We start from the raw sequence: 20,943 nt of genomic DNA, 5'->3' as shown, positions 1-20,943 counted from the left end.
GTGTGAAATCCAAACGTCCAAAGCCTTATTTTGCATTCCCACAGGAGGCTATTTCCACAATTCAAATTGCTATCATCAGCAGCAACTTTGTTCTCCCCTTCCCCATATGGTAGGCTTCCTATTTATGACGTGACAAGTTAATGTCAAATCATAAGGTACTTCCAAGTTGCATTAGCTGATTAAGACGTGGTTGTGACATCTTACAACCCAAACCCCAACCAACAAGAAACAAAAAGTCTTAGGGGTGGGCGTTCGATCGGTTCGATCTGATTGTTTAATATCGATTCGGTTTATTAATTTTTGGATTTGCAAAAATAACAACCATAACCAAATCGAAATAAAATCAGTTTGGTTCGATTTCTACAAATTTGATTCTGTTATTTCGGATTTTTATTTCGGTTTGAAATATTAAAGTAGAGAGTCTATCTTTTTTCATAACTGAGCATTTAAAATTGATGATTTTTTTAAGAAAAATGATCTTTTTCAAATCTATTTTTCATTCTCAAATATAAATAACTATAAGTAACTCAATGAAATGAAATAATGTCATCAAGTTCTTTATGGTAACAAGCAATGTCATCGTTGGGACTAACATATGGAGTTTCTTGGGTGATGCAGTACTCGTTTCCATTCCAAATGTAAAATAAAGAAAATGCAATAAACTATCATGTTAAGCAGAAAATGCCATAAACTCATCTGAATGCTCCTCTTTAGACACAAATACGAAATACCAAATTCGCAGGTCGCCGATCGCAGTGTCGTTGTAAAGAAAGAGAGAGTAGATCGTTGATCTTTCGTCTATTTCGTCGAATCGACGGTGGTGTAAATCGAAAACGGCGTCTTGAATTTACTGTTTACTATTCGTGAGTATTGAGACTTGAGTGTGAATGGTAATATGTTTACTGTTTAGGGATTTAGGCGCCTTGGAGTTGGAGTTAGAGTTACTAAAATGTAAATATATATATATATATATTATAATATTATTTATATAATTTCGATTTAACCGATTCTTTTTTTGTAAGAAAACCAAAAACCAAACCGTTTAGCCGAAATTTAAAAATTGAAAACCGAAATCAATCCGAAAAAACGAAACCAAAATTAAATTTCGATTCAGTTTTTCAATTTTTTCGGTATTTATGCCCACCCTATATTAGAGTGAATGACATGATTAGTTTAGGAGAGGATGTCGAGATAGATGTACGGACAAACAAGAAAAGAAGAAAGTTTCCACACACCGCTACACAATCCACCCCCGACCCCACTTTTGGAATTTCACTGGGTATGTTGTTCCTGTTGTTGACATAATTAGTTTAGGGCTCTTATGGAAAGGTACAAGTAGTAGCTGTTGAGAGGAATTCTGATCAAATCCAAACGGAGAAAAAAATAATGCCGGGATAAAAAACCTAAAGGACGACCAAGTTCGCCGTTTCCAAAATAAATAACAGATCAAGTATAACATTATAAGCAGATTTAAGAGTTGATCTGATGCCAATTGTTAACCATAAGTAACTAATTAAATTCTAAAGCAAGAAAGAATTAGCACCTACCCCCATTACCCAAAATAAATGTCAACCTCCTACACCACTAAACCCCCTGCCAAAAAGAAACGACTTATCTACATGGGGATATATTAAGGCGGTCGGGGACTTGTCTTCAGAATCTGTTGCAATGAAGGAACAACAAAATAACTGAGTTCCTCGCCACTTGCAAGATGATCTCCACGCGTAATGCATAACTCACCACCTCAAGATACTAAACTGCCATGTACATGACTGAAGTAGTGTGGCAATTACTCCGTCATCCTTGAGGCAGGCTATCTATGGACTCAAATCTGTAAGCAATACACTCCAAATCAATGTTGTGCAGTTGATGTCGATCAGCCAATCTGCATGGGACAAAGAGATCAGCAAGCTGAAGGTCGTCTTCTTTTTCTTCGCGGAATTTGAGTTACTTGACCAGTAAATCAACTAAGCAGAAAATCCACGCATCTTAAAACTTGACAACTTGAATCATCTAGTTCATGTAAATGATGCAAGACCGACAATGGTTCATTAATTATATGTTCGATTAATACTTAAGTGGAGCAGCACAAGGACAGGATAGCTACATAAAAATGGTTCAGTAACTACAGGAGAAATGCAAAATAACATATATTTTCGTCAAACAACTTCCTTAACAATCAATGGAAACTTCTACAGCATTCCATAAATATAGAAGGCATGCTTACCATTGGACATCTAGGGGAAACTGCAGAGACACCAAAAAAGTGCAAATCATATGCCATCAAGTAGCAGGCTTTAAGCAATCAAACAAATAAACAGAACTAATGGTACTCCAAGAACCTTTCTAACAATCACATCTGAAGAAGGTGTAGGAAACAAATTTTGACAGATCAAAGAACAGAATTCTCATCACTAGAGAAAGCAGTGAACAAGTGAGTGGTGCCAGTTTCCAAATTAACCGTTCCGATGGTACCTTTCACAAGGAAAGACAAACCAAAAGCAGAACTGTGGAACAGCCATCCCAAGAGAGTCTTTAAGAGGAGAAAAATGAAAAGAGTAGGACATACATACATTTACATGGCAATCACAGGGCGATCAAATACAAGCAATTTTCAGAAAAGCTGCATACGGGAAGCTTGTCTCAACCAAAACCAAATCCTTCACTAGCCTCATGGATAGCCAAAAGCAAACGTTCTTGAAGCTGTTCCTTGGAAGTATACTCCGGAAGGTCAAGTTGGTTGAAGCTGGAAGAAAAAGACAAAAGTGACTGTAAGGACCACTATAGCTCGCAATAAACTACCACCCAGATGGCATCTACTTAATAAAATAATGAGTGAACTACTGATTGAGACTATAATAAGGCTGATATACAAGCACTGACCAGGTATGTGCAGATGGAAGCCTCTCAGGAGCTCCATAAGCCTTGTGAATCTGAAATTTCTGAGGGCCAGAAATCCCTTGCAATGCCTTGAAACCCTCCAAAGGAACCTAAGGCCAACAGCACCCACAATTAATCCCAAAGAAGAAATCGACAGACATTTGCAGGAAAGGTGCAAATGCACTCCGTAAAACATTTAAAAGGGCATACAGAACCCTGAACCACCAATCAAAGGGGAAAGGAAGAGTTTCTGTAGGTTTTTGCCACTTAGCAGATTCTATACGTGATGAGAAAACCTCTGCTGGTATTAAGGTAGCATCTACTAACCTTGGATGTACCGGTCACAAATTGCAGAAACCTTGCCATGTCTTCCTTGCTAAAACCTTTAACGACCTCCCAAAACCACTGAACAGCAGTAGATGCTGCTGTATATCCAGTATATTCAGTGTTGGCCTTCAGATCTTCCACTGCATACAGAATCATGATAAGAAGCTTCATAGGATATGGTGTATATACACAAAGCAAAGGTGGAGAAGCGTGTCCACTTACTATCAATTTCTGGAAGACCGCTTATCAAAAGTTCAAGCTCTTTATCATTGAAAATGGAGATAAGTTCACGCGGTACCAATTCATTGAAACCTTCAAGGAATGCATTTATTTGAGGGCGAATAGCGTTTGTCAGAATATGGTCAGCCACGAGATCAACATACTCGTGCTTTGTCTCTTCTGTGACCCGTATATTTCTTCCTCCAGGTTTAAGCTCATAATCAGTAACCTTTCTCATGCAAAATACAAAAAATTAGTTTAGATATCACCTCAGACAGAGTAATATCTGACTTGCTCATTTAACTTTCTTTGTTTTTTGTTTGGGGGGTTCAAAAAAATTTGTGCCTACTAACCTCTGTTTTCTCATAAAGAATGCGTTTTTCTTCATCTGCATCCTTGCTAAAAGTCAAATCTGGTATATCACTCACATCATTCTGGTACAGGAAACCACGAAACCATCAGAAGTTCCACGGATGACATTCTATAGACCAGTTAACAAAATACTGCATGTTAATAAAATTTCACCTCCAGCATCCACTTCAAGTTCTTATAGTAATCAGGATCAACAGCCTCTATATCATGATATGTGACCTTTACACCAAGGATATGTTTGTAGAATGACCGAGTAAAATAAACATCCAGCAACTGCCCATCAAATAGTGCTTTGGCAACCTATAAAGAGTATCTCGTGAAAGGCTTGAGATTAACATGTGAAATAAGGATAAAGTCATAGCTTGGACATATCTTTTATTTTGAAAAAAAAAAAAAAAAGAGAGTTCCAGAAGTCCTACCACGCGGCCTACAAATTTGAAGTATGAGAGATGTTCAGTTTGATAAACAGAGTTCGGGTTAGGCTGGAAAGTTGCATTATTCCCAACGGTCGTAAACAACAAAGCTCCTTTGTCAAATATGACCCTTGATAGCAATTGATACCATTCTCTTGTCAAACCACCAGCATCAATACCCTCCTCACCTTGAAAGTGCACATTTAACCGTCCTTTCAGGTCTTGATTGGGTTGCATACGCAACTGATTATAAGAATCCTCCAACACATACGCCCGCCGAACACTAATTCGCAGAGGACCAGAGAGGTGCTGTTCATGCTGCTGCCTTATTCTAGAGCGAAAATAAGCTCTTTTATTGTCAAAATCAATGAGTCGCGGGGCTTTCAGCATCACACAAAGTGATTTCTCCAGTAAGGCAGGGTTCTGCCGGACAAAAGCATTAAGCAAGCGCCGATGCTTTTCCGCGAATCTTACAAATGTTACAGCCCCATCTAATATTTTATGTGAATCCCCAATAGACTTGGAGGACAGCTTAACTGAAGTACCAGCTAATTCTTTCACTTCTCTAGCAGTTGCATTGATATGATCTTGCTGCATAATACAGATGTTTGCCTGAAGCTTCTCACACAGAACAAAGAAAGCCTCAATAAAAGGTAACAGTCGCTGAGTTCCAGGAGGCAATGGAGAAGATACAGATGAAGCACCAGCTTCATGTATATGCTCTCCGGTGTTGGTACTTGACATAACTGAAGCAGAAGCGCTCTGTGTGAGCTCTACCTCCATGGTCCCTATGCATTCACTCAGCTCTTCCCATAAAGGTTCAAGTGCAACATTTAACTTCCACATGATGTTATGCTCATCATGTTCCTCCTCCATAGATGTGTCCGTGTTGCCATCAGCACAAGCTGTACTTAGTGAACTAAGTGTTTGTAATACACGAAGGACTGCAGCTCCAGCCATAGATCCAGCACTCAATCCCAGCATGTGTGTATTCTTTAGCGTGATAAGCTCCTCCACAGCAGTTTTGCTCAGCCTTTGAGTCAACTCTGAAAGTTCTGAAATGAAAAACTTCCGATGGGGAGCAGCAACTGAGGCTAGCTTCTTCAACACCTCGCCGGCAAGCATGTAAACTTTGTCTGAGAGCCTAAAATATATACACTAGAGGTCAGATAGTAGCAACACAACATTTATGTTTCAGAAGGGAAAAAGAAAGATAAAACTAAAATGGAAAAATCAAGGAATGGGAAATGAAAAATCTCAAATCACGAACAGATGAAAACATAAATATTTAGGCAAATCATGGTACAGAATTTTAAATAGAAAAATAATACCCTTCATGACCAAGAAGACAGCAAAGATTGTGCAAATCAGAATGTGGCAGCTGCAAGAAGATGTCACGAATGTTTGGGCTTCCATTGGCATCAGATGCAGGGACTGCAGAACCAACGGCGCTATCATCTTGATGGGACTTCATCTCTGGCAATCCAGGATCTTTCCGTATATCACTCATAGTTTCATTGCCAACAGGATTATTAGAACCGTCTACTGTGTTATTATGAGAACCGTCTACTGGGTCATTATTAGGACGGTCTACTGTTTCTTCAGAATGAGACTGACACTCCATCTTGGAAGCTGCAGTGTAGACAACTACTTGAAGGAGGCCCATGACCTACACAGTTTATGCAAGGAAACAACAAATAAATCAGAGTTAACTATCTCCAAAGACCTAACATGTCAGTAGTATCAAAGCATTTCACCATAACCGACCTGTTCAAGATGTGCTATGCTGCGCAAAAAAAGTGGTTGGTTCAAAAGCTTGAGAAACAAAATCAATGGAATATCCCTCTTGTTAGAGCTTCCAAAAGGCACTACTGAGGAATCTCCTCCAACAATTTTCTCCTTGCCTTTGTCCCTCTTGGTTTCCAAACACTTCACATCTGACCACTCTGGAATAAGCGAGAGGTCAAAGTAGAAAAGAAGACCGGCAACTGCAGAGTGGTTGGTAGCGAGGTAAGTTAAGATCTCCAGAATCCGACGCAATACCAGTGGAGGAAGTCCTGGGAAATGACTTAAATGGTTAGCAAAAGACACTGCAAACAGAGATCTACAACATCACTTTAGAAAAGACAAATACCATCAAATAGCTGTGATCGGCCATAAACAATATTTGACTGACAGCCGTAAAGTCTCTGTGAGTTAATGGTTGTTAAACCACCAACTGCACCTCCAGTCTCGGGCTTGATTGTTTCAAGAAGAAGGTAGACAAGAACTGCTCTTGTGCTGCTATGAGCAGACAAATTCAACAGGAGTCTCTGCAACAAACCTTTCCCAAGAGGCTGAAAACAAATATTGAATGTCTCAGTTCTATACGATGAGCACACATCGTAGAATATAAATGACCAGAATATTACATCACCAACAATAACTCTACAGAAGCAAGCCTATTGTCTAATGATAGAAGTATTTTCATTTCAAAACTGTGAGCTTGATTTATGGAAGCTATTTACCTGTGCTAAACGCAAGAGGCGGATCAATGACTTCAAGCCATTAGCATCTAACAGTGGCTCGCCTTCAAGTTCCTTCAACTTCAAACTCTCTGAAAAAGAGGATGAAGCCCTCCGGCCGATTGTAACACCCACACCCCTGTCCATAACTGTCTGTCTGTCAAATCCCAGACCATTTCTACGACCATGAAGCCTGTGGCTGCCTCCAAACAAACTTCGTGCTTGGTAATGACTCACAGCTCTGTCCCTAAGCATTTGTGCTTCAGCGAGTAATGGAGATGGCAATGCTGACAAAACAGCTTCTGACGATGTTAACAGAACCTGACAAACACCCAAAATAAGCATAAATAAAATATTAAAATATTCAGAGGACGGCGTAAAACAATCCAAATACAGACCTCTTCACGCAGATCAGCTGGAAATGTGGCTATGATTGAAGCATTATCCATTTCGACAGGCTGACCTTCAGCCTGCTGCACGACTCTTTGAGCACGTTGTTGGGCAAGAACTTCTGCTTGAATATCTGGAGGAAGAGCAGCTAAGAACTCTGGATCGATATCTTCAGCTGTCGGTGCTGTATAAGTTGGAGGTTGAGCCTGAGCCTGCTGCGATGCAAGAACCTCTGCCCGAAGATCTTCAGGAAGTGCCTCTAAAAAGGTTGGATCGATAGCGTTTGCAGTAGAAGCTTCATTATTCAAACTAGTTTCATCAGTTTGAACAGCATCTTGAACTTCCTCAAGGTTCTGAGTCACCGATGGATCCTCAGGAAGAATAGGTAATGGCTGGTCACTCTCCCTTTCTGTTTCTGCACTGTGCATATGTATATCAGTATCCTCCTGAACTGCAGAAACATGATGAGCACTGGAATCCAGCATTGCTTCCCCAGAAATTAGCAGTGGCTCATCAGTGGCATGACTCTCTGTTACATCGGTTGAGGTTGCATTGCATATGTTTACATCCGCATCAGCAGTCCGATCATGCACCGCATTGCCTTCACCTTGTATGGATGACACAGCATGACCTGCAGTTCCCTCTATGCTGTCGCTTGGATTTGCATTTCCTTCTCCAATCACCAAGCTGCCATGACCATTGTTTGACCTGTCCAGGAGTACATTTTCCATAGGTTCAACAGCTTCTGGGAATTCCCCTACCTGATCAGCGGCAACCTCCGGGTTGTGTTCCCTTTCACAAGACTGAACTTCAACTGGTTGATTGGATTCTTGCTCACTATTGTTAGGGCGATCATCATTTTGTTGACCAGTAGTGCTATCATCCTCCATCTGCTGTTGATTCTCACCAACTACAGGTATGTCCTGCTCTCTCTCCAGTACTCCAACAGGAGGATTAGAAGCTGGAGCAATTCTGCTTAGTTGACAAACGAACTGCTCCTCAACCATCTGTGCAATAGCAGCAGACTGACCACCTGCTTGGGGTTGGCCATCATCGGTCCACCTACCATCACCAGGCCTCCGACCTGGAACATGTAGAGACTCCAAACCAACAGAAAAGTCAGCCAAAGGTGGAGGTGCTGCACCACTGAGTCTGTCACTGAAGAGGCTAGACGGCGCACTATCAAACGGGAGTATTGGGGAATCAAAAGTGAAGAAACGAGCTACATCCAGCCTACTAGCAGATAAGGCTTCTGCATCCCTGGATGAGTTCCCAAGCGATGACCAGACAGGGGCAGAGTCCCCAGACTGTGATGGCCTCAAGAGGAGAGGATGTTGCAGACCAGTAACTTCAGTAACAGACTGTTCCAAGGAATTCCTAGTTGTCTGGCGGCGGCGCTCAAAGCCAAAGGTCCTGCGAAGGCCAAAGAGGTCATCAACGTTCCATCCTTCAATTGTCTCACCTCCAACATTAATAAGGCCACCACCTGTTCCAGGTTGCCCTAGAACTTGTAAATGGTCAAGGCCATCCAAGGCTTCCCTCCACCTAACCTCAATAACTCGATTTTCATGAAACCCATCATCCTCTTCATCAACCATGTCATCATTGTATTCGCCTCCCAGTCCAGCATCATCATGCTCTTCCCCATCAGTATCGGCCAGAGACATCAAGCCGGTGCCATCTTCAGCTATATCTTCATCCTCATCCTCACCCTCATCATCATCCTCGTCATCCTCGCCATCATCTCCCATATCATCATCTTCTTCACCCATTTCATGATGTGCCCTATTCTCAACGTGGAAACCCATGTCAATTTGCTCCGTGTCGTTCAGAACACCATTGTCTTCCATCTCATCACGCATGTAATCCACAAGCTCGAGGGGAGGAGGATTGCCTGCAGTTTCTTCTTCTTGCTCAGTTCTCATTTCTTGCTCCATGGACGGGTTTGTAGTCGCATTCTCATTGTTGTGATTCTGAGAAGCACTAGCCGGCAGTTGCGCTACATTTGAATTAGGAACCGCCTGCTGGCCGTTTCCATTTCCACCGGCCTCTATGTTTGGAAAGGCTGATGTTGTATTCACCTGATTATCTGACCTACCATTGAGGGCAGTTGACTTTTTCTTGTTGACAGAATCAGTTTTGAAAAGTTGCTCACTAGCATTGGCAGCCCTTGTAAGGCTTTCCAGTGTTTTAAGAATCAGATTCACAACTTTCGGAGCATCAGGGTGATCCAAATCAATTGCTTGAAGCACACCAGATAAGCACTGGACCAATCCTCCATCTATCATGCTTTTGGCTATGTCTGGAGAACAACCAGAACCAGGTAGGTCGCCTGAGGATGAGTTCTTGGACAAAATGGAATGTGCCAGATCAACATAAGCAAGGACCTTTTTATCTGGCAATAAACTGCTACAGGCGGAGTTGCTCGCCAACTTCACAAATGAGGACAAAGATTTCACAAGTTCATTAATAACCCTCCTACGACCTTCACTAGATCTACCAGACAAAACTACCAGAAACCATGAAGCTTTTTCAGACAGCTTGTCCCTCCATTCATCGGGGCCTGCAGATTTATCGACTGAAAGGGGAAGAAGCCGTTGCAAAACATGATGGATAATACCCCCATGACCAGGATTATCTGGCTGATGGGATCCCCGAAGTTGACACATCTCCAAATCCCTTCTCAGGATAACCCCAAGAGCATGTACATACATCATAAGAATGTCACTCAATAATTTGAGTACAAAAGTAACTTTAGCAAGCCCTGCTGATTTTTCTGAAACACTGTCGGACTGAACCTCTCGCACCTCATCAACCTTTGATTTCCCCTTTACTTTGACTATGGGCTCATCAACCTCCATAGCGCAGGCGCTGCCCATGCAATCTTCTACCAATCCCTGTCTAGGAAAAGCTGAAACTATTTCAAGAAGATGATCAATTACCTGAGAGACATTTGCAGGGATCTTTTTGTGGCTTTTAGAACACTTTCCTGATCCATCATGGGCTTTATTTTCAGAAATTCGCACACACTCATTAGAAGCTCCAAACTCAGCAGATGTTTTAACTTTCTCTTTCTCTCTCTCCTTATCTTTCTCTTTTGTTAAGACAACGATAGATCTCCCTCCAGATGATTCCAGCTGGCAAACTGCACCGGCAGCTTTCACGAAGACTCCAGGGTCTCGACATATCACAGGAGCCATTGATGTTAAAAATGTCTTAACAGAAGTACGACCACCATGCCGACTTCCACTAAGGGTCTGCCGTATCTCCATCTCCATGGCTGTTTGCAGAGTCTGAGGATCTTCAAGAAGATGTCTAACAATGGCAGATGCCAAGGTGTCATATCCTGGAAAGTAACAAGATCTTGGGAGATCAAAAAGAGAAGTCATTCCGCCATTTTCAAGAAACCGAATGGCAAGAGCATGTATTTTCGTCAAGCGTGCGCACAGCTGTAGAGAAGCCTGCATAACCATGGCTGGCGCATGTTGCTTAACCAAGTCACAAGCAAAATCAAGCACCTTACAACTGTCCTCTATACTCAAATAACCTGTAGGTTTACCAAATATTTTCTCAAAACCAGCGGACAATTCATCATCCTGGGAGACTAGAGTTGACTTCTTCTCAATAACTGCTTCAGGAACTTGTGATGGGAGATGCTCTTCTAAAGATTCTGGTAAAGATGCAGCTGTTACTCTTTCAGTGTCATCACCAGATGCTTTAGGCCTGGTTTGCAACAGATTAAATAAGATTAGCAACAGTGCACTGATGCATCTAGGAACCATAATTTCATTTTCAGCTCTAGCCTTGAACTTCATCAATATTTCAAGTCCTACAGAGACAATATCATTCTTTGCCGCAATTTCCCGTATATTTTCATCTTCAGAGAGAAGCAATGCTAAAATATGTGTTATCATGCACAAGGCACCAGTGTCCCTGGAAAAATCCAGCTGGCAATCTTTCAACTGGTGAATCAGATACGAAATCACTTTTGCACGATCTTCTCCTTTGTTGCGATTGCAAAGAGTCACAAGTAAATCCATTAATGGGAAAGCCATTGAGTCGGTGCTCTGAAACAGCTTAATTGTTGCAGCAAGGACATCTTCAACAGGTGGTGGCTTAGTTTGTTGTTCTTCAGATAGAACCTCAACGGATCTATCAACGTTGTCAGCTTTAGAAGTCTCTGATGAATTCCCAAGTGATAAAGCTAGTGCACGAGCCAACTCATCATCTTCTTGAGCAGGATCTTCAGCATGACTAAACAACCACTCCATAGCCATCTCCACACTGTTCGTTTCAACTCGTCTTAATGCCTCTTCAGCTCTTGCTCTTGAAAAGCCCATCTCAACAATGGTAGAAATAGTAGTCTCATCAGGTGGAGGAGCCAATGCACGTGGATTTGCAGAACTTGATGACCCACTGCGATTTTGTTTCACATCCCCAACACCACAGTAGATGTAAGTTATAAGCATAATAACAGAATTAATAAACCCTGGATTACAACTGGGGAACATCTGATGGTTCCAAAGGGGAAGTATGACATCTAGAACCTGGGACTGCAGCATACGGACAAACGCTTCTGGGTCTCTAGGAACAGGAAACAACCCAATAGACAAACCGACAGCAACTGGCTGAACAAGGAGCTGCGCTTGGGATGTTGAGGTTGGAGACAACAGCAACCCCGAATTGACAAAATATTCAAGCAAACGGCAATAACTCTGCAGAGTACCAAGAAGCCACGAACTGTGAGATAACTTGTTTTCCTCACCACTATTTTCAGGAACCATTCCAGATAGTAAAGAATAGGGAAGTGTCCACAACAACTGACTGGTTGCTTCGAATGTTGTCAGAAGCTCCTTAAAGGTTCCTTGGGCATAGAAATTGTTAATCATAGACGCATAACAGGTACGCCGCCTGGCATCAAATGTTAGGGTCAGCATATCATCCACAACCTTACCAAGATATCGACACTTGACAGAAGGTGGTATATCAAGTGCAGAAGCATCTGGATATCCTGAGAAACCAAGAGCCTCAAGAAAAACTTTGGCCAAGGCAGTTCCTATGCTCTTTGAAGCTGCACTTAGAGATCCCGTTTCAGTTCTCCGACGATTTGGAGATGTAAATCCTTTAACAAGAGCCATAAAGAAAGAACGCATGCTAGAAGCAAGCTTGTTCAGATTTTCTAAAACCAGAACACTGGGAGTTTTTTTCTTCACCTCCTGGATAGTACTCTCCACAACACTGGAAGCAACTTCAGATTCAGCTTGTAAAGTTTCCAAATGCCTACTGGTCCTTCCACCACGAATTCGTGCTAAACCATGTCTGCTGCGACGATTAAAACCTTCACTTGACCGAATTACAGAAAGAAACTCACGGTCTATCCCCCATTGAGAGTGAGAACTATTCCTGATAGAAACAGGATTCATGTATCTAACTGAAGGAATATTAGTCTCTTCATCACTGTCTCTACCTCCTATATTGGACGAACCTGCTTCTACATTTTGGGGGTCTACTTCCACATTCTGTTTCTCATCCAACTTGGAATCACAACACAAGGAGATTTGCCAAAGTACTTCCTTATACGCTCTCCCAAGATCCTTTAAGACATCAGCATCTGCAGTTCCTAACTCAGAAACCACAGTAGTACTTCCCTTCAACAAAGAATTGGAGAGAGATAAAATACCTTCCAGACTTGAAAGATTCTTCAACACAGTTATCCTCTTAGCAGACTCCACCTTCACAAGTTGAGATCCTCGAATTTGAACTATAAGTTCATTTGTTAACTTCAAATGTTCTCTTAAAAAAGAACAGACTGCACGAGCAAGAGAAGCAGAATGCTGCGGAGAGAAATTCTTAAATGCAACAGATAACGTCTGACCCACAGAAACAGAAAGTGGCAAGGCAGGCAAAGTGAACAGCTGAAGAACAGCTTCAATTCCTTTCTTCTCAACAAAAATACGGCACGTATCAGAATTCTGAAGAATTGTTTCAAGCAGACGAGCAGCATTGCCTATACATTCAAGAAGAAAAGACTCGATGTTTGGTACGACAGAATCAGAAGATGGTTCCACATGCTCCAAACTTTTAGCCTTTAGTGAGTCTTGATCAGGCGAAACCACACCCCTATCCTCACCTTCTGTTTCCATCGGAACAGGGTTAGAAGAACTAGGACTGTCAGCTGAGGGTGAAATAGCTTCTGGAACAGATCCAAGTTTTGCAATCTCCTTTAAGATCTCAATCATAGTTTCCACTCCAGGTCCGCGCAATGATGAGGTGTGCCTCATAAGTTCATCCAGGCCACTAGACAAAGATCCAGTGGTATCACCACTAAGGGCTCTGACATATGTTTTTGAAGTGAATATTTTTACGAAACACCTCAACGCATTGCGATCTTTTACAGCCTGAAGACCATTGTTATTCAAGCACAACGCATCTAAACACTGAGGTATGCAAGTGATGGCTTCTGCAGAGCAAACAACCCCATCCATAATGGCATCAATGAAGGCAGAAGGAAGACCAGCCGCTTCCAATACAGGGAAGCAGGTGGGATCTTTGTGAATAAGATCACTCATCACAGTTGCAGCAAGATGAAACACTCCTCCACCAAAATTTCTAGCTCTTCTGAAGATTATGCTCAAGCATTGAGGCAACAAACTCTCCTCTGAACCGTAAATACGAGCAGTGGTTCCAGGGGCATAGGTTCCCAAAGATATGGCACGTAATAAAGCTTTCATCAGTAATCGCCGATGATAAGCAACCAACACATCAGAATAAAGAGCCTGCGCGTTGTCTAGCTCGGAAGAAGTACCAGCAACAATCTGTGAGCTATTTAAATCAGAACTTTCGAGATCACTACTAGCAGCTGGCAGCTTTACACCATTTTCAACACGAGAAACTTCTACATTAAGGCGTGCTATGGTGTCATCCAAACCTCCCAAATCTCTGAATAGTGCAGCAGCTGGATTACTATAATCCATGAATGCCTCTAGGACATGAACAGCCATGCTAACTAAATGCAGGTGTTGAGGATCCGTATCTTTAAGTAGCGGTAAAAGAGTAGGGATGAACCCTGCTTCTCGCATGGCTGAGCAACCAGATGAAGATGAGACCAAAATGGTAACAAGAGATAACAAAGCCTCAGCAAAAAGAACAGACCATTTTGAGGAGTTGCCGACAATGGAATCAATCGCCTTTTGCATAAGGCTGGAAAGAATACCACGATGCCCCCCGGATGTTACAGCTGTCAACACACTTGGCTGGCGTGACCGATCTTGACAGAGAGCAACCAAGGAAACAAGACCCAAAATTCTAATCTTCTCAAGAACCGCGTGTTCATAGCTCAATAAGGTAACCAACTCATTAATGAACTCTGGTTCACTGTTGAAGAACGAAACCAAATCATCTGAATCACTGGATGCTTGAACAAGAGCTATAAATGCATAGAGGCGTATGCAAGTGTACTGTTGTCGAGAAGCTGGCGAACTAAATGCCCTAGCATACCGCAACCTTGTCAAAAGAGGAAATCTCAAACTAGGAGGAACCTTGTACTGTAAGACTAAATTGTTCAAAAGTTCAAGATCTGACTCTTTTCTGCTGTCAATGTTAGGCAAATGGATGATCTGTAAACCAGTGGGAGCAGTGGGCTCATCTGATGATTCAGTTGCATAGAATTCAAAATGTAAGGTGCAACCTAACTCACTAGCACTTGCATCAGAGCTGTCCTGCAGAGCACACGCAATTAACCCAAGGCCTTCTTCTTTTCCTCCCCAACCCTGTGCAAGAGCGAACAGCTTTGAATTAAGAGAAGAATCTCTAATGACATATTTCCCTATTGTTTTCTTCAAAAAGGCAGCCAAAGTTTGCAAACACGCCTCAACAACATCCGCATCAGTGGAAGCAAGTAACGCTGACAAGTGATGCTGCAGCACAAAGAAAAGCAAAGAAAATAAAGTTTCATATTCAAAATAATATAATGATTCTGTAATGCGCGTTGGGGGTATTTTTGAAAACACCAAGAACTACATTGTTTTACCAGATCAAGAGCAAAGATGGGAAGAAACTAAAATTTAAGTCAGTTCGGAACTTAAACTGAAACATCCGCAACCACACACACCCTCCCCCTAAGGTTATTAACAATACCACCTCAAGATGTGCCAATTCTATCCCCCTTTCTTCTATTTGCCTTTTTTAGGGCCATCTCTTAAACACAACAGAATAAATGCCAGGGTCCTCAACAGTTAAAAACAAATAATCTGTGGTACTAAGAAATCACGCAAACTTTGAATTACAAAAAACAGGGCAACATGCAGACACACAGACAGCTAATCATATGTCAATGTGTATATTCTTTTTCCAGATTAAAATCAGGAGCAACAAAATGAAAAGAATCGCTTTAGCTATCTTCCGTACCTCATATGAGCTGTAGAAATGCTTATTTGTGCAGTTCTCCAATATTATCCTTATAACACGAAGGACCTGGAGAACAGCTTCCCTTGGAAATGGAGCCTCAGACTCCAAAAATTGGTCATCAAATTGCAAATCCTTCCTAGTCTTAATGTATTTCTCAAAAAATGTATCAAAGTGGTTAAAGAGATCAACCCAATGATAAAAATCTCCCTGCATACACATGAATAAGAAAGGGAAAATAAAATAAGAAAGGAGAAGATGTGTGAAGGGAGGGAAATAGTATTGACATCGTCAACATGAAATCTGTATAGGTACCTTATCAAACTCCCAAACAAAACTTTTCAGGGGTTCTTCTATATTCTCTAATGGAGTAGCAATGACGCTACAGATGAATGATCGGATCTTTGGAGGCTGAAAAGGAAATGCAAAAACAAATTTGATCAGGGCACATTTAAATTTCTTTACGTTAAACATAATACCGGCACCTTCCAAACAAACATTATTAAACCAACAATGGATACTGTGATTCAAGAAGACGTCTTTCCCTAAATTACTCAACTAAATTTTGGAACATGATAAATGAAGCCTGACTGAAGTACATTTATGAGCAAACACGAATAAACTGTAGTTTGGAAACTACAAATAACAGAAGATTTTGGAATGTTTTAAGTGCAAAATTCCAAAGATCAGCCTGACAGCCCTGACTATGCAACTTCTATGATTAGTAAATTGCGCAGGTCATTTTGGAAGTTCAAAATGCAGATATCTAAAATTTTATAAGCAATTGCACCAAATCAGAATTTGAGACTTGTTGTGATTTGAAAAGAAAAGGCAATGTTGTTCAACTTACTTAAATCATCATATAAAACGTGACTCTCGTCAACGATAATATGGTATTCAACCTCAATTAACAGCCATGCCAGTATCACGACTGAAAGCTTAGCAGAAAGCATTTTAAATATTCTTTGATTTACTAGAAGATACACTAACAAAAGCCAAACTTGATTTTTATTAGCTGGAGTACTAGATTACACCTGCACAAACCAGATCGATCACAGTGGGGGGAACTTTGCCCTTTGACAGTGAAAGTAACTGTTGACATAAAAATCAGCCTTTTGCCAATTACCACAGCACTTCACAGTTCACACAAGTCACCATGGTGCCTATAGCACAAAGGAAAGACCCCTCTTACTTCCGACCAGTTGAAAAGTTCAGTTTCAACTCCCAAAAAAAACCATAAACTAGCAATGCATCAATCAATCAACTACTCCTCGATATGAAATGTCTATATCTATGTGATATATTCTCATCCCATTCCATAAAAGCTTAGTAACATATAACCAAAAATTCTAAGGGCATATCTTGCTAGATCAAACAAATCACAAACAAAATTCAGCTCATGATATCTAAAAAGAAATCAGCTTGATTTTTTGAGAAAAAAAAAACCTCGGAAAAAAATCACCAAGTAATCACACTTCTAATCAATTTATTCTGAATTAGTATTCCAGGCCACTAAATAAATTCTATTTCCTCCTAAGTTACATGTCTAGTTCGATTAACCAAAATTCAACATGTCATATCTAAAAAAACATCAACTTTATCAGAAAGAACTCAAAAAACCACAAAGTAATCACACGCCCAATCAATTTACTCAGAATTAGCATTTCATGTGACTATTTAAGCAAATAATTAGCGAAATTCAACTCGCGCTATCTAAAAAAACTAGAAAGAAATACCAAGCAATCGCACTTCCAATCAACTTACTTCGAATTAGTATTTCCAAGTGACTAATTAAACAAAATATTAACAAAATTCAACTTGCGATATCTAAAAAAAAATCAACTTAATAAAAAAAACTCAAAAAAGTCACCAAGTAATCACACTTCCAATCAATTTACTTCGAATTAGCATTTCATGTGACTAATTAAACAAATTATAACAAAAATTGAACTCACCATATCTAAAAAAACATCAATTTTGTCAAAAAAAAAAAAAAAAATCACCAAGTATCATACTTCCAATATGGACTGCGTACATCTTACCCCCAGACCCCACTATGTGGGAATACACTGGGTTTGTTGTTGTTGTTATATCATACTTCCAATTAATTTACTTCGAATTGATTAATTAAACAAATTACTAACCAAATTCAACTTGCGCTTATTAAAAAAAACTCAAAAAAATACCAAGCAATCGCACTTCCAGTTAATTTTCTTCGAATTAGCATCTCATGTGAATAATTAAACAACTTTTAACGAAATCCAACTCACCGTATCTAAAAAAACATCAACTTTATCAAAAGAAAATCACCAAGTAAACACTTCCAATCAATTTACTTCGAATTGACTAATTAAACAAATTATTAACCAAATTCAACTCGCACTTATTAATTAAAAAAAAGGCAAAAAAATACCAACCAATCGTACTTCCCATCAATTTACTTCGAATTAGTATTTCACGCGACTATTTAACAAAATTCAACTCGCTATATCTAAAGAAAACATCAACTTAATCAAAAAAACTCAAAAAAGCCACAAAGAAATCAAACTTCCAATCAATTTACTTCGAATTAGCACTTCATGTGACTAATTAAACAAATTCCAACAACATTCAACTAGAGATATCAAAAATAAATCAACTTTAAATAAAAAAACTCAAAAAAAAAAATCAAATTCATCAAATAATCACGCTTCAATCAATTCAATTAACATGATCAAAAATCAATACATAAATACACATATAACTAACCACTTCTACAGCTCTCCTTCGCTTTAACTTCATCGCGAATTCAATCAACCAACTGACAAAACCATTATCAAATTCAGAATTAAAGAAAAAAAAAGTTATATCGAATCGATCCAATAAATCGAAGCGATTCGAAAACACGATCAAAATTGATGTGTAAATAAAAAAAAAAGTGAAAATTGAATTGGAATTTATGAAGATCGCTGGCGATTTCTAGGGTTTTTTAGAAAGGGTTTTTGTGTTAAACGATTGGTGAGGAGACTGAGATAGAGAGGAGAAATTGAAGAAAGATAGAAAGCTTTGGAGTGCTGCCACCTCTGCATTCCTATATATACAGAAATTCTAAAGGATTTTTCAGAAAAAATAGGGAATTTTTTTGTGTATATTAGAGGAAAATAAAATATATGATTTTTTATTTTTTTTGTTTTTTATTCGGTGTTGGATACTTGTATTGGATTCTTACTGAATTTAAATTTATATCGAAACATATCATATTTTAGAGCAAGTGTTATCTAACAAAGGCGATTATGTATGGAAGCTCGAATACGAGACCTCTAGTTAAGTTTATTTATTTCATGTGAATTTGGATAGACGATGGGACATATTAAACTATAAATTTTATGATTTTTCTTTTGTTGTTTTTCGTTCATGATTTGATATATGTATTGAGTCCGAGAAAATCTATATGCGTGTTGAAAAGTCTCATATTGGAGGATAAAGTGTTCCCTAATACAGACGAATTTGTACTAGGAGGCTCAAACCTAAAACCTAAAATCTCTGATTAAGTTTTTTTTTCAGGTGAATGTTGATAATCATGAGAAATATTTATATCTATATTTATAATTTATATCTATATCTATAATCTATAATATATTAAAAATATGAAAACCATTGAAAAAGTGAATTAAACTTTTTCTCTTCATTAAAAGACTCTGCAATGGATAAAATCGTCTTTTCATCCTTTTAATATTAATAAATATATAATAATTGCGTAAGTGAAGAGATCCTAAAATAAATGGGAAGAGTTTTATATTTATGGAAGACTCTTAATTTATTGGAAGTTTTTGTGTAACAGAGTCCTAGCTAAACTAGAAGTAAAATACATGAGGGTGTTTCTTGTGTCGACTAAATTCTCATTCCTGCAATTTCGTTAGTCAAATTTTGTTACTAGAGGTTTTGTTCACATAATTGAGGCATATTTTTTCTTTCCTCACTTCTCTTTATTAACTTTCGTCTTCCTTTTATCCCGTTTGTGATTGTACCTTATGCATTATTCTTCATTAATTATGCAATATATTGTCTTTCAGAAAACATCATAAAAATTTAAGCTTCGAGTTAATTAGTCACGTGGGTCTTCTTTATTCCACCTGATATTTCTTTGATACATATGTTGGACAATAAAATTCTCGAGTGCGAAAAATAAATAATTGAGACAAGAAAAATATTGCAACAATCGATTTTATTGATTTCAATGCGAGTGTTACAATCTATATGAATCCTCTGATTTGTCTTTTCAAATATAAATTCAAAGTCTTGAAGCTTGATCTTGAATTTGAACTTGATTTGTTGATTTGAGGGATTTGATCTTGATTTGTGCTTGAATTCAAGGGCTTTTGAACTTATTTTTGAATATTGCGGTCTTGATCTTGAATCTTGATGAACTTGATTTGAATGCTTGAGCATTTTAGAGAAATTGCGGCGTTTGATCCACGAGCTTTCTCTTGCTACTTGTTAGAGATCTGGGGGTCTGGGGTCCTTTTTCTGAATTATGAGACCCCTATTTATAGTTGTAGGAAAGGAAGATCATGACTTCCTTTGACCAATTAGATTTAAGTGATGTGGTGCCTTTTATGGGCTTTTATTTCATGGTCTATTGCATCAGTTTGACATGTGGCACGATCCTATTGGCTCCTTCACTTGACTTGGCATGCCACGTCATTTGACACGTGACGCTTATTTGGGCCTCTAGAATATGACAATATCCTGGGCTTAGTAAAATGGGTTCATCATTTGTAGCCCAAATTAATGGATTATTCCAATAAATATTGGGCCTTATTTAAATCCATACCTATTTGGACTTAAATAATTAATTCAATTATATTAATCTGCAATATTTATTTGGGACTAATATATTTTGAATTTAATATAATTCGAATTTTGTACGGATTTAAATTTAATAAAATTGCATCGCTCACAAATGCCTCCTACTTCAAGACCTGTGGAGACATTTAATATTTTAGAAACTAGCCTTGAAGTATGATTATTTAAACATGTTTCCTTTGTGCTTCAACGATTTTCCATACATAAGAATACCCAATTCAAAAACTTTAAAGCCGAACCATATTGACATTGTCTCTCAAAGCTCTCTTATTTTTTTCACGAATCTCTATACTTAAGATCCGTTGGTGAGGCATGATATCTAATTCAAACAGTTTTGGAAGACTTTTTTATTGTCTTACTTAACCAGGAATAAAACTCTTTCGATTTAAACTTAGATTGGAGAAGAAAACAACCTCCAATTTGACTTTGTATGGGAGAAGGAAACTACCTCCAATTTGAATTGTATGGAAGAAAGAAATCAACCACCAATTTAAATTTGTATGGGAGAAGAAAAATAACCTCCAATTTGAATTTGTATGGGAAAAGTAAACAATCTCCAATTTGAATTTGGAGATAGAAGCTATCCCAAT

At 39.1% G+C, this 20,943-nt stretch overlaps 1 protein-coding gene across 1 annotated transcript; it reads right to left on the bottom strand.

Moving 5' to 3' along the window:
- Positions 1-1,397: 1,397 nt before the first annotated feature.
- On the bottom strand, positions 1,398-18,558 carry LOC107878816 (E3 ubiquitin-protein ligase UPL1). The gene is made up of 16 exons (XM_016725954.2): positions 18,257-18,558; positions 15,824-15,919; positions 15,512-15,718; positions 7,114-15,021; positions 6,719-7,036; positions 6,346-6,547; positions 5,979-6,268; positions 5,543-5,880; positions 4,218-5,355; positions 3,952-4,098; positions 3,780-3,860; positions 3,430-3,655; positions 3,208-3,347; positions 2,884-2,990; positions 2,574-2,746; positions 1,398-1,885 (listed from the first exon to the last, which is right to left on the bottom strand). The coding sequence occupies exons 1-15, from the start codon at positions 18,287-18,289 to the stop codon at positions 2,644-2,646; spliced, it is 11,334 nt and encodes a 3,777-aa protein (XP_016581440.1). The 5' UTR covers positions 18,290-18,558; the 3' UTR covers positions 1,398-1,885; positions 2,574-2,643.
- Between the last annotated feature and the right edge of the window lie 2,385 nt (positions 18,559-20,943).

This window comes from Capsicum annuum, chromosome 7 (assembly GCF_002878395.1).
Source record: "Capsicum annuum cultivar UCD-10X-F1 chromosome 7, UCD10Xv1.1, whole genome shotgun sequence".
NCBI lineage: Eukaryota > Viridiplantae > Streptophyta > Magnoliopsida > Solanales > Solanaceae > Capsicum > Capsicum annuum.
This window is presented reverse-complemented; position numbering and strand designations above follow the sequence as displayed.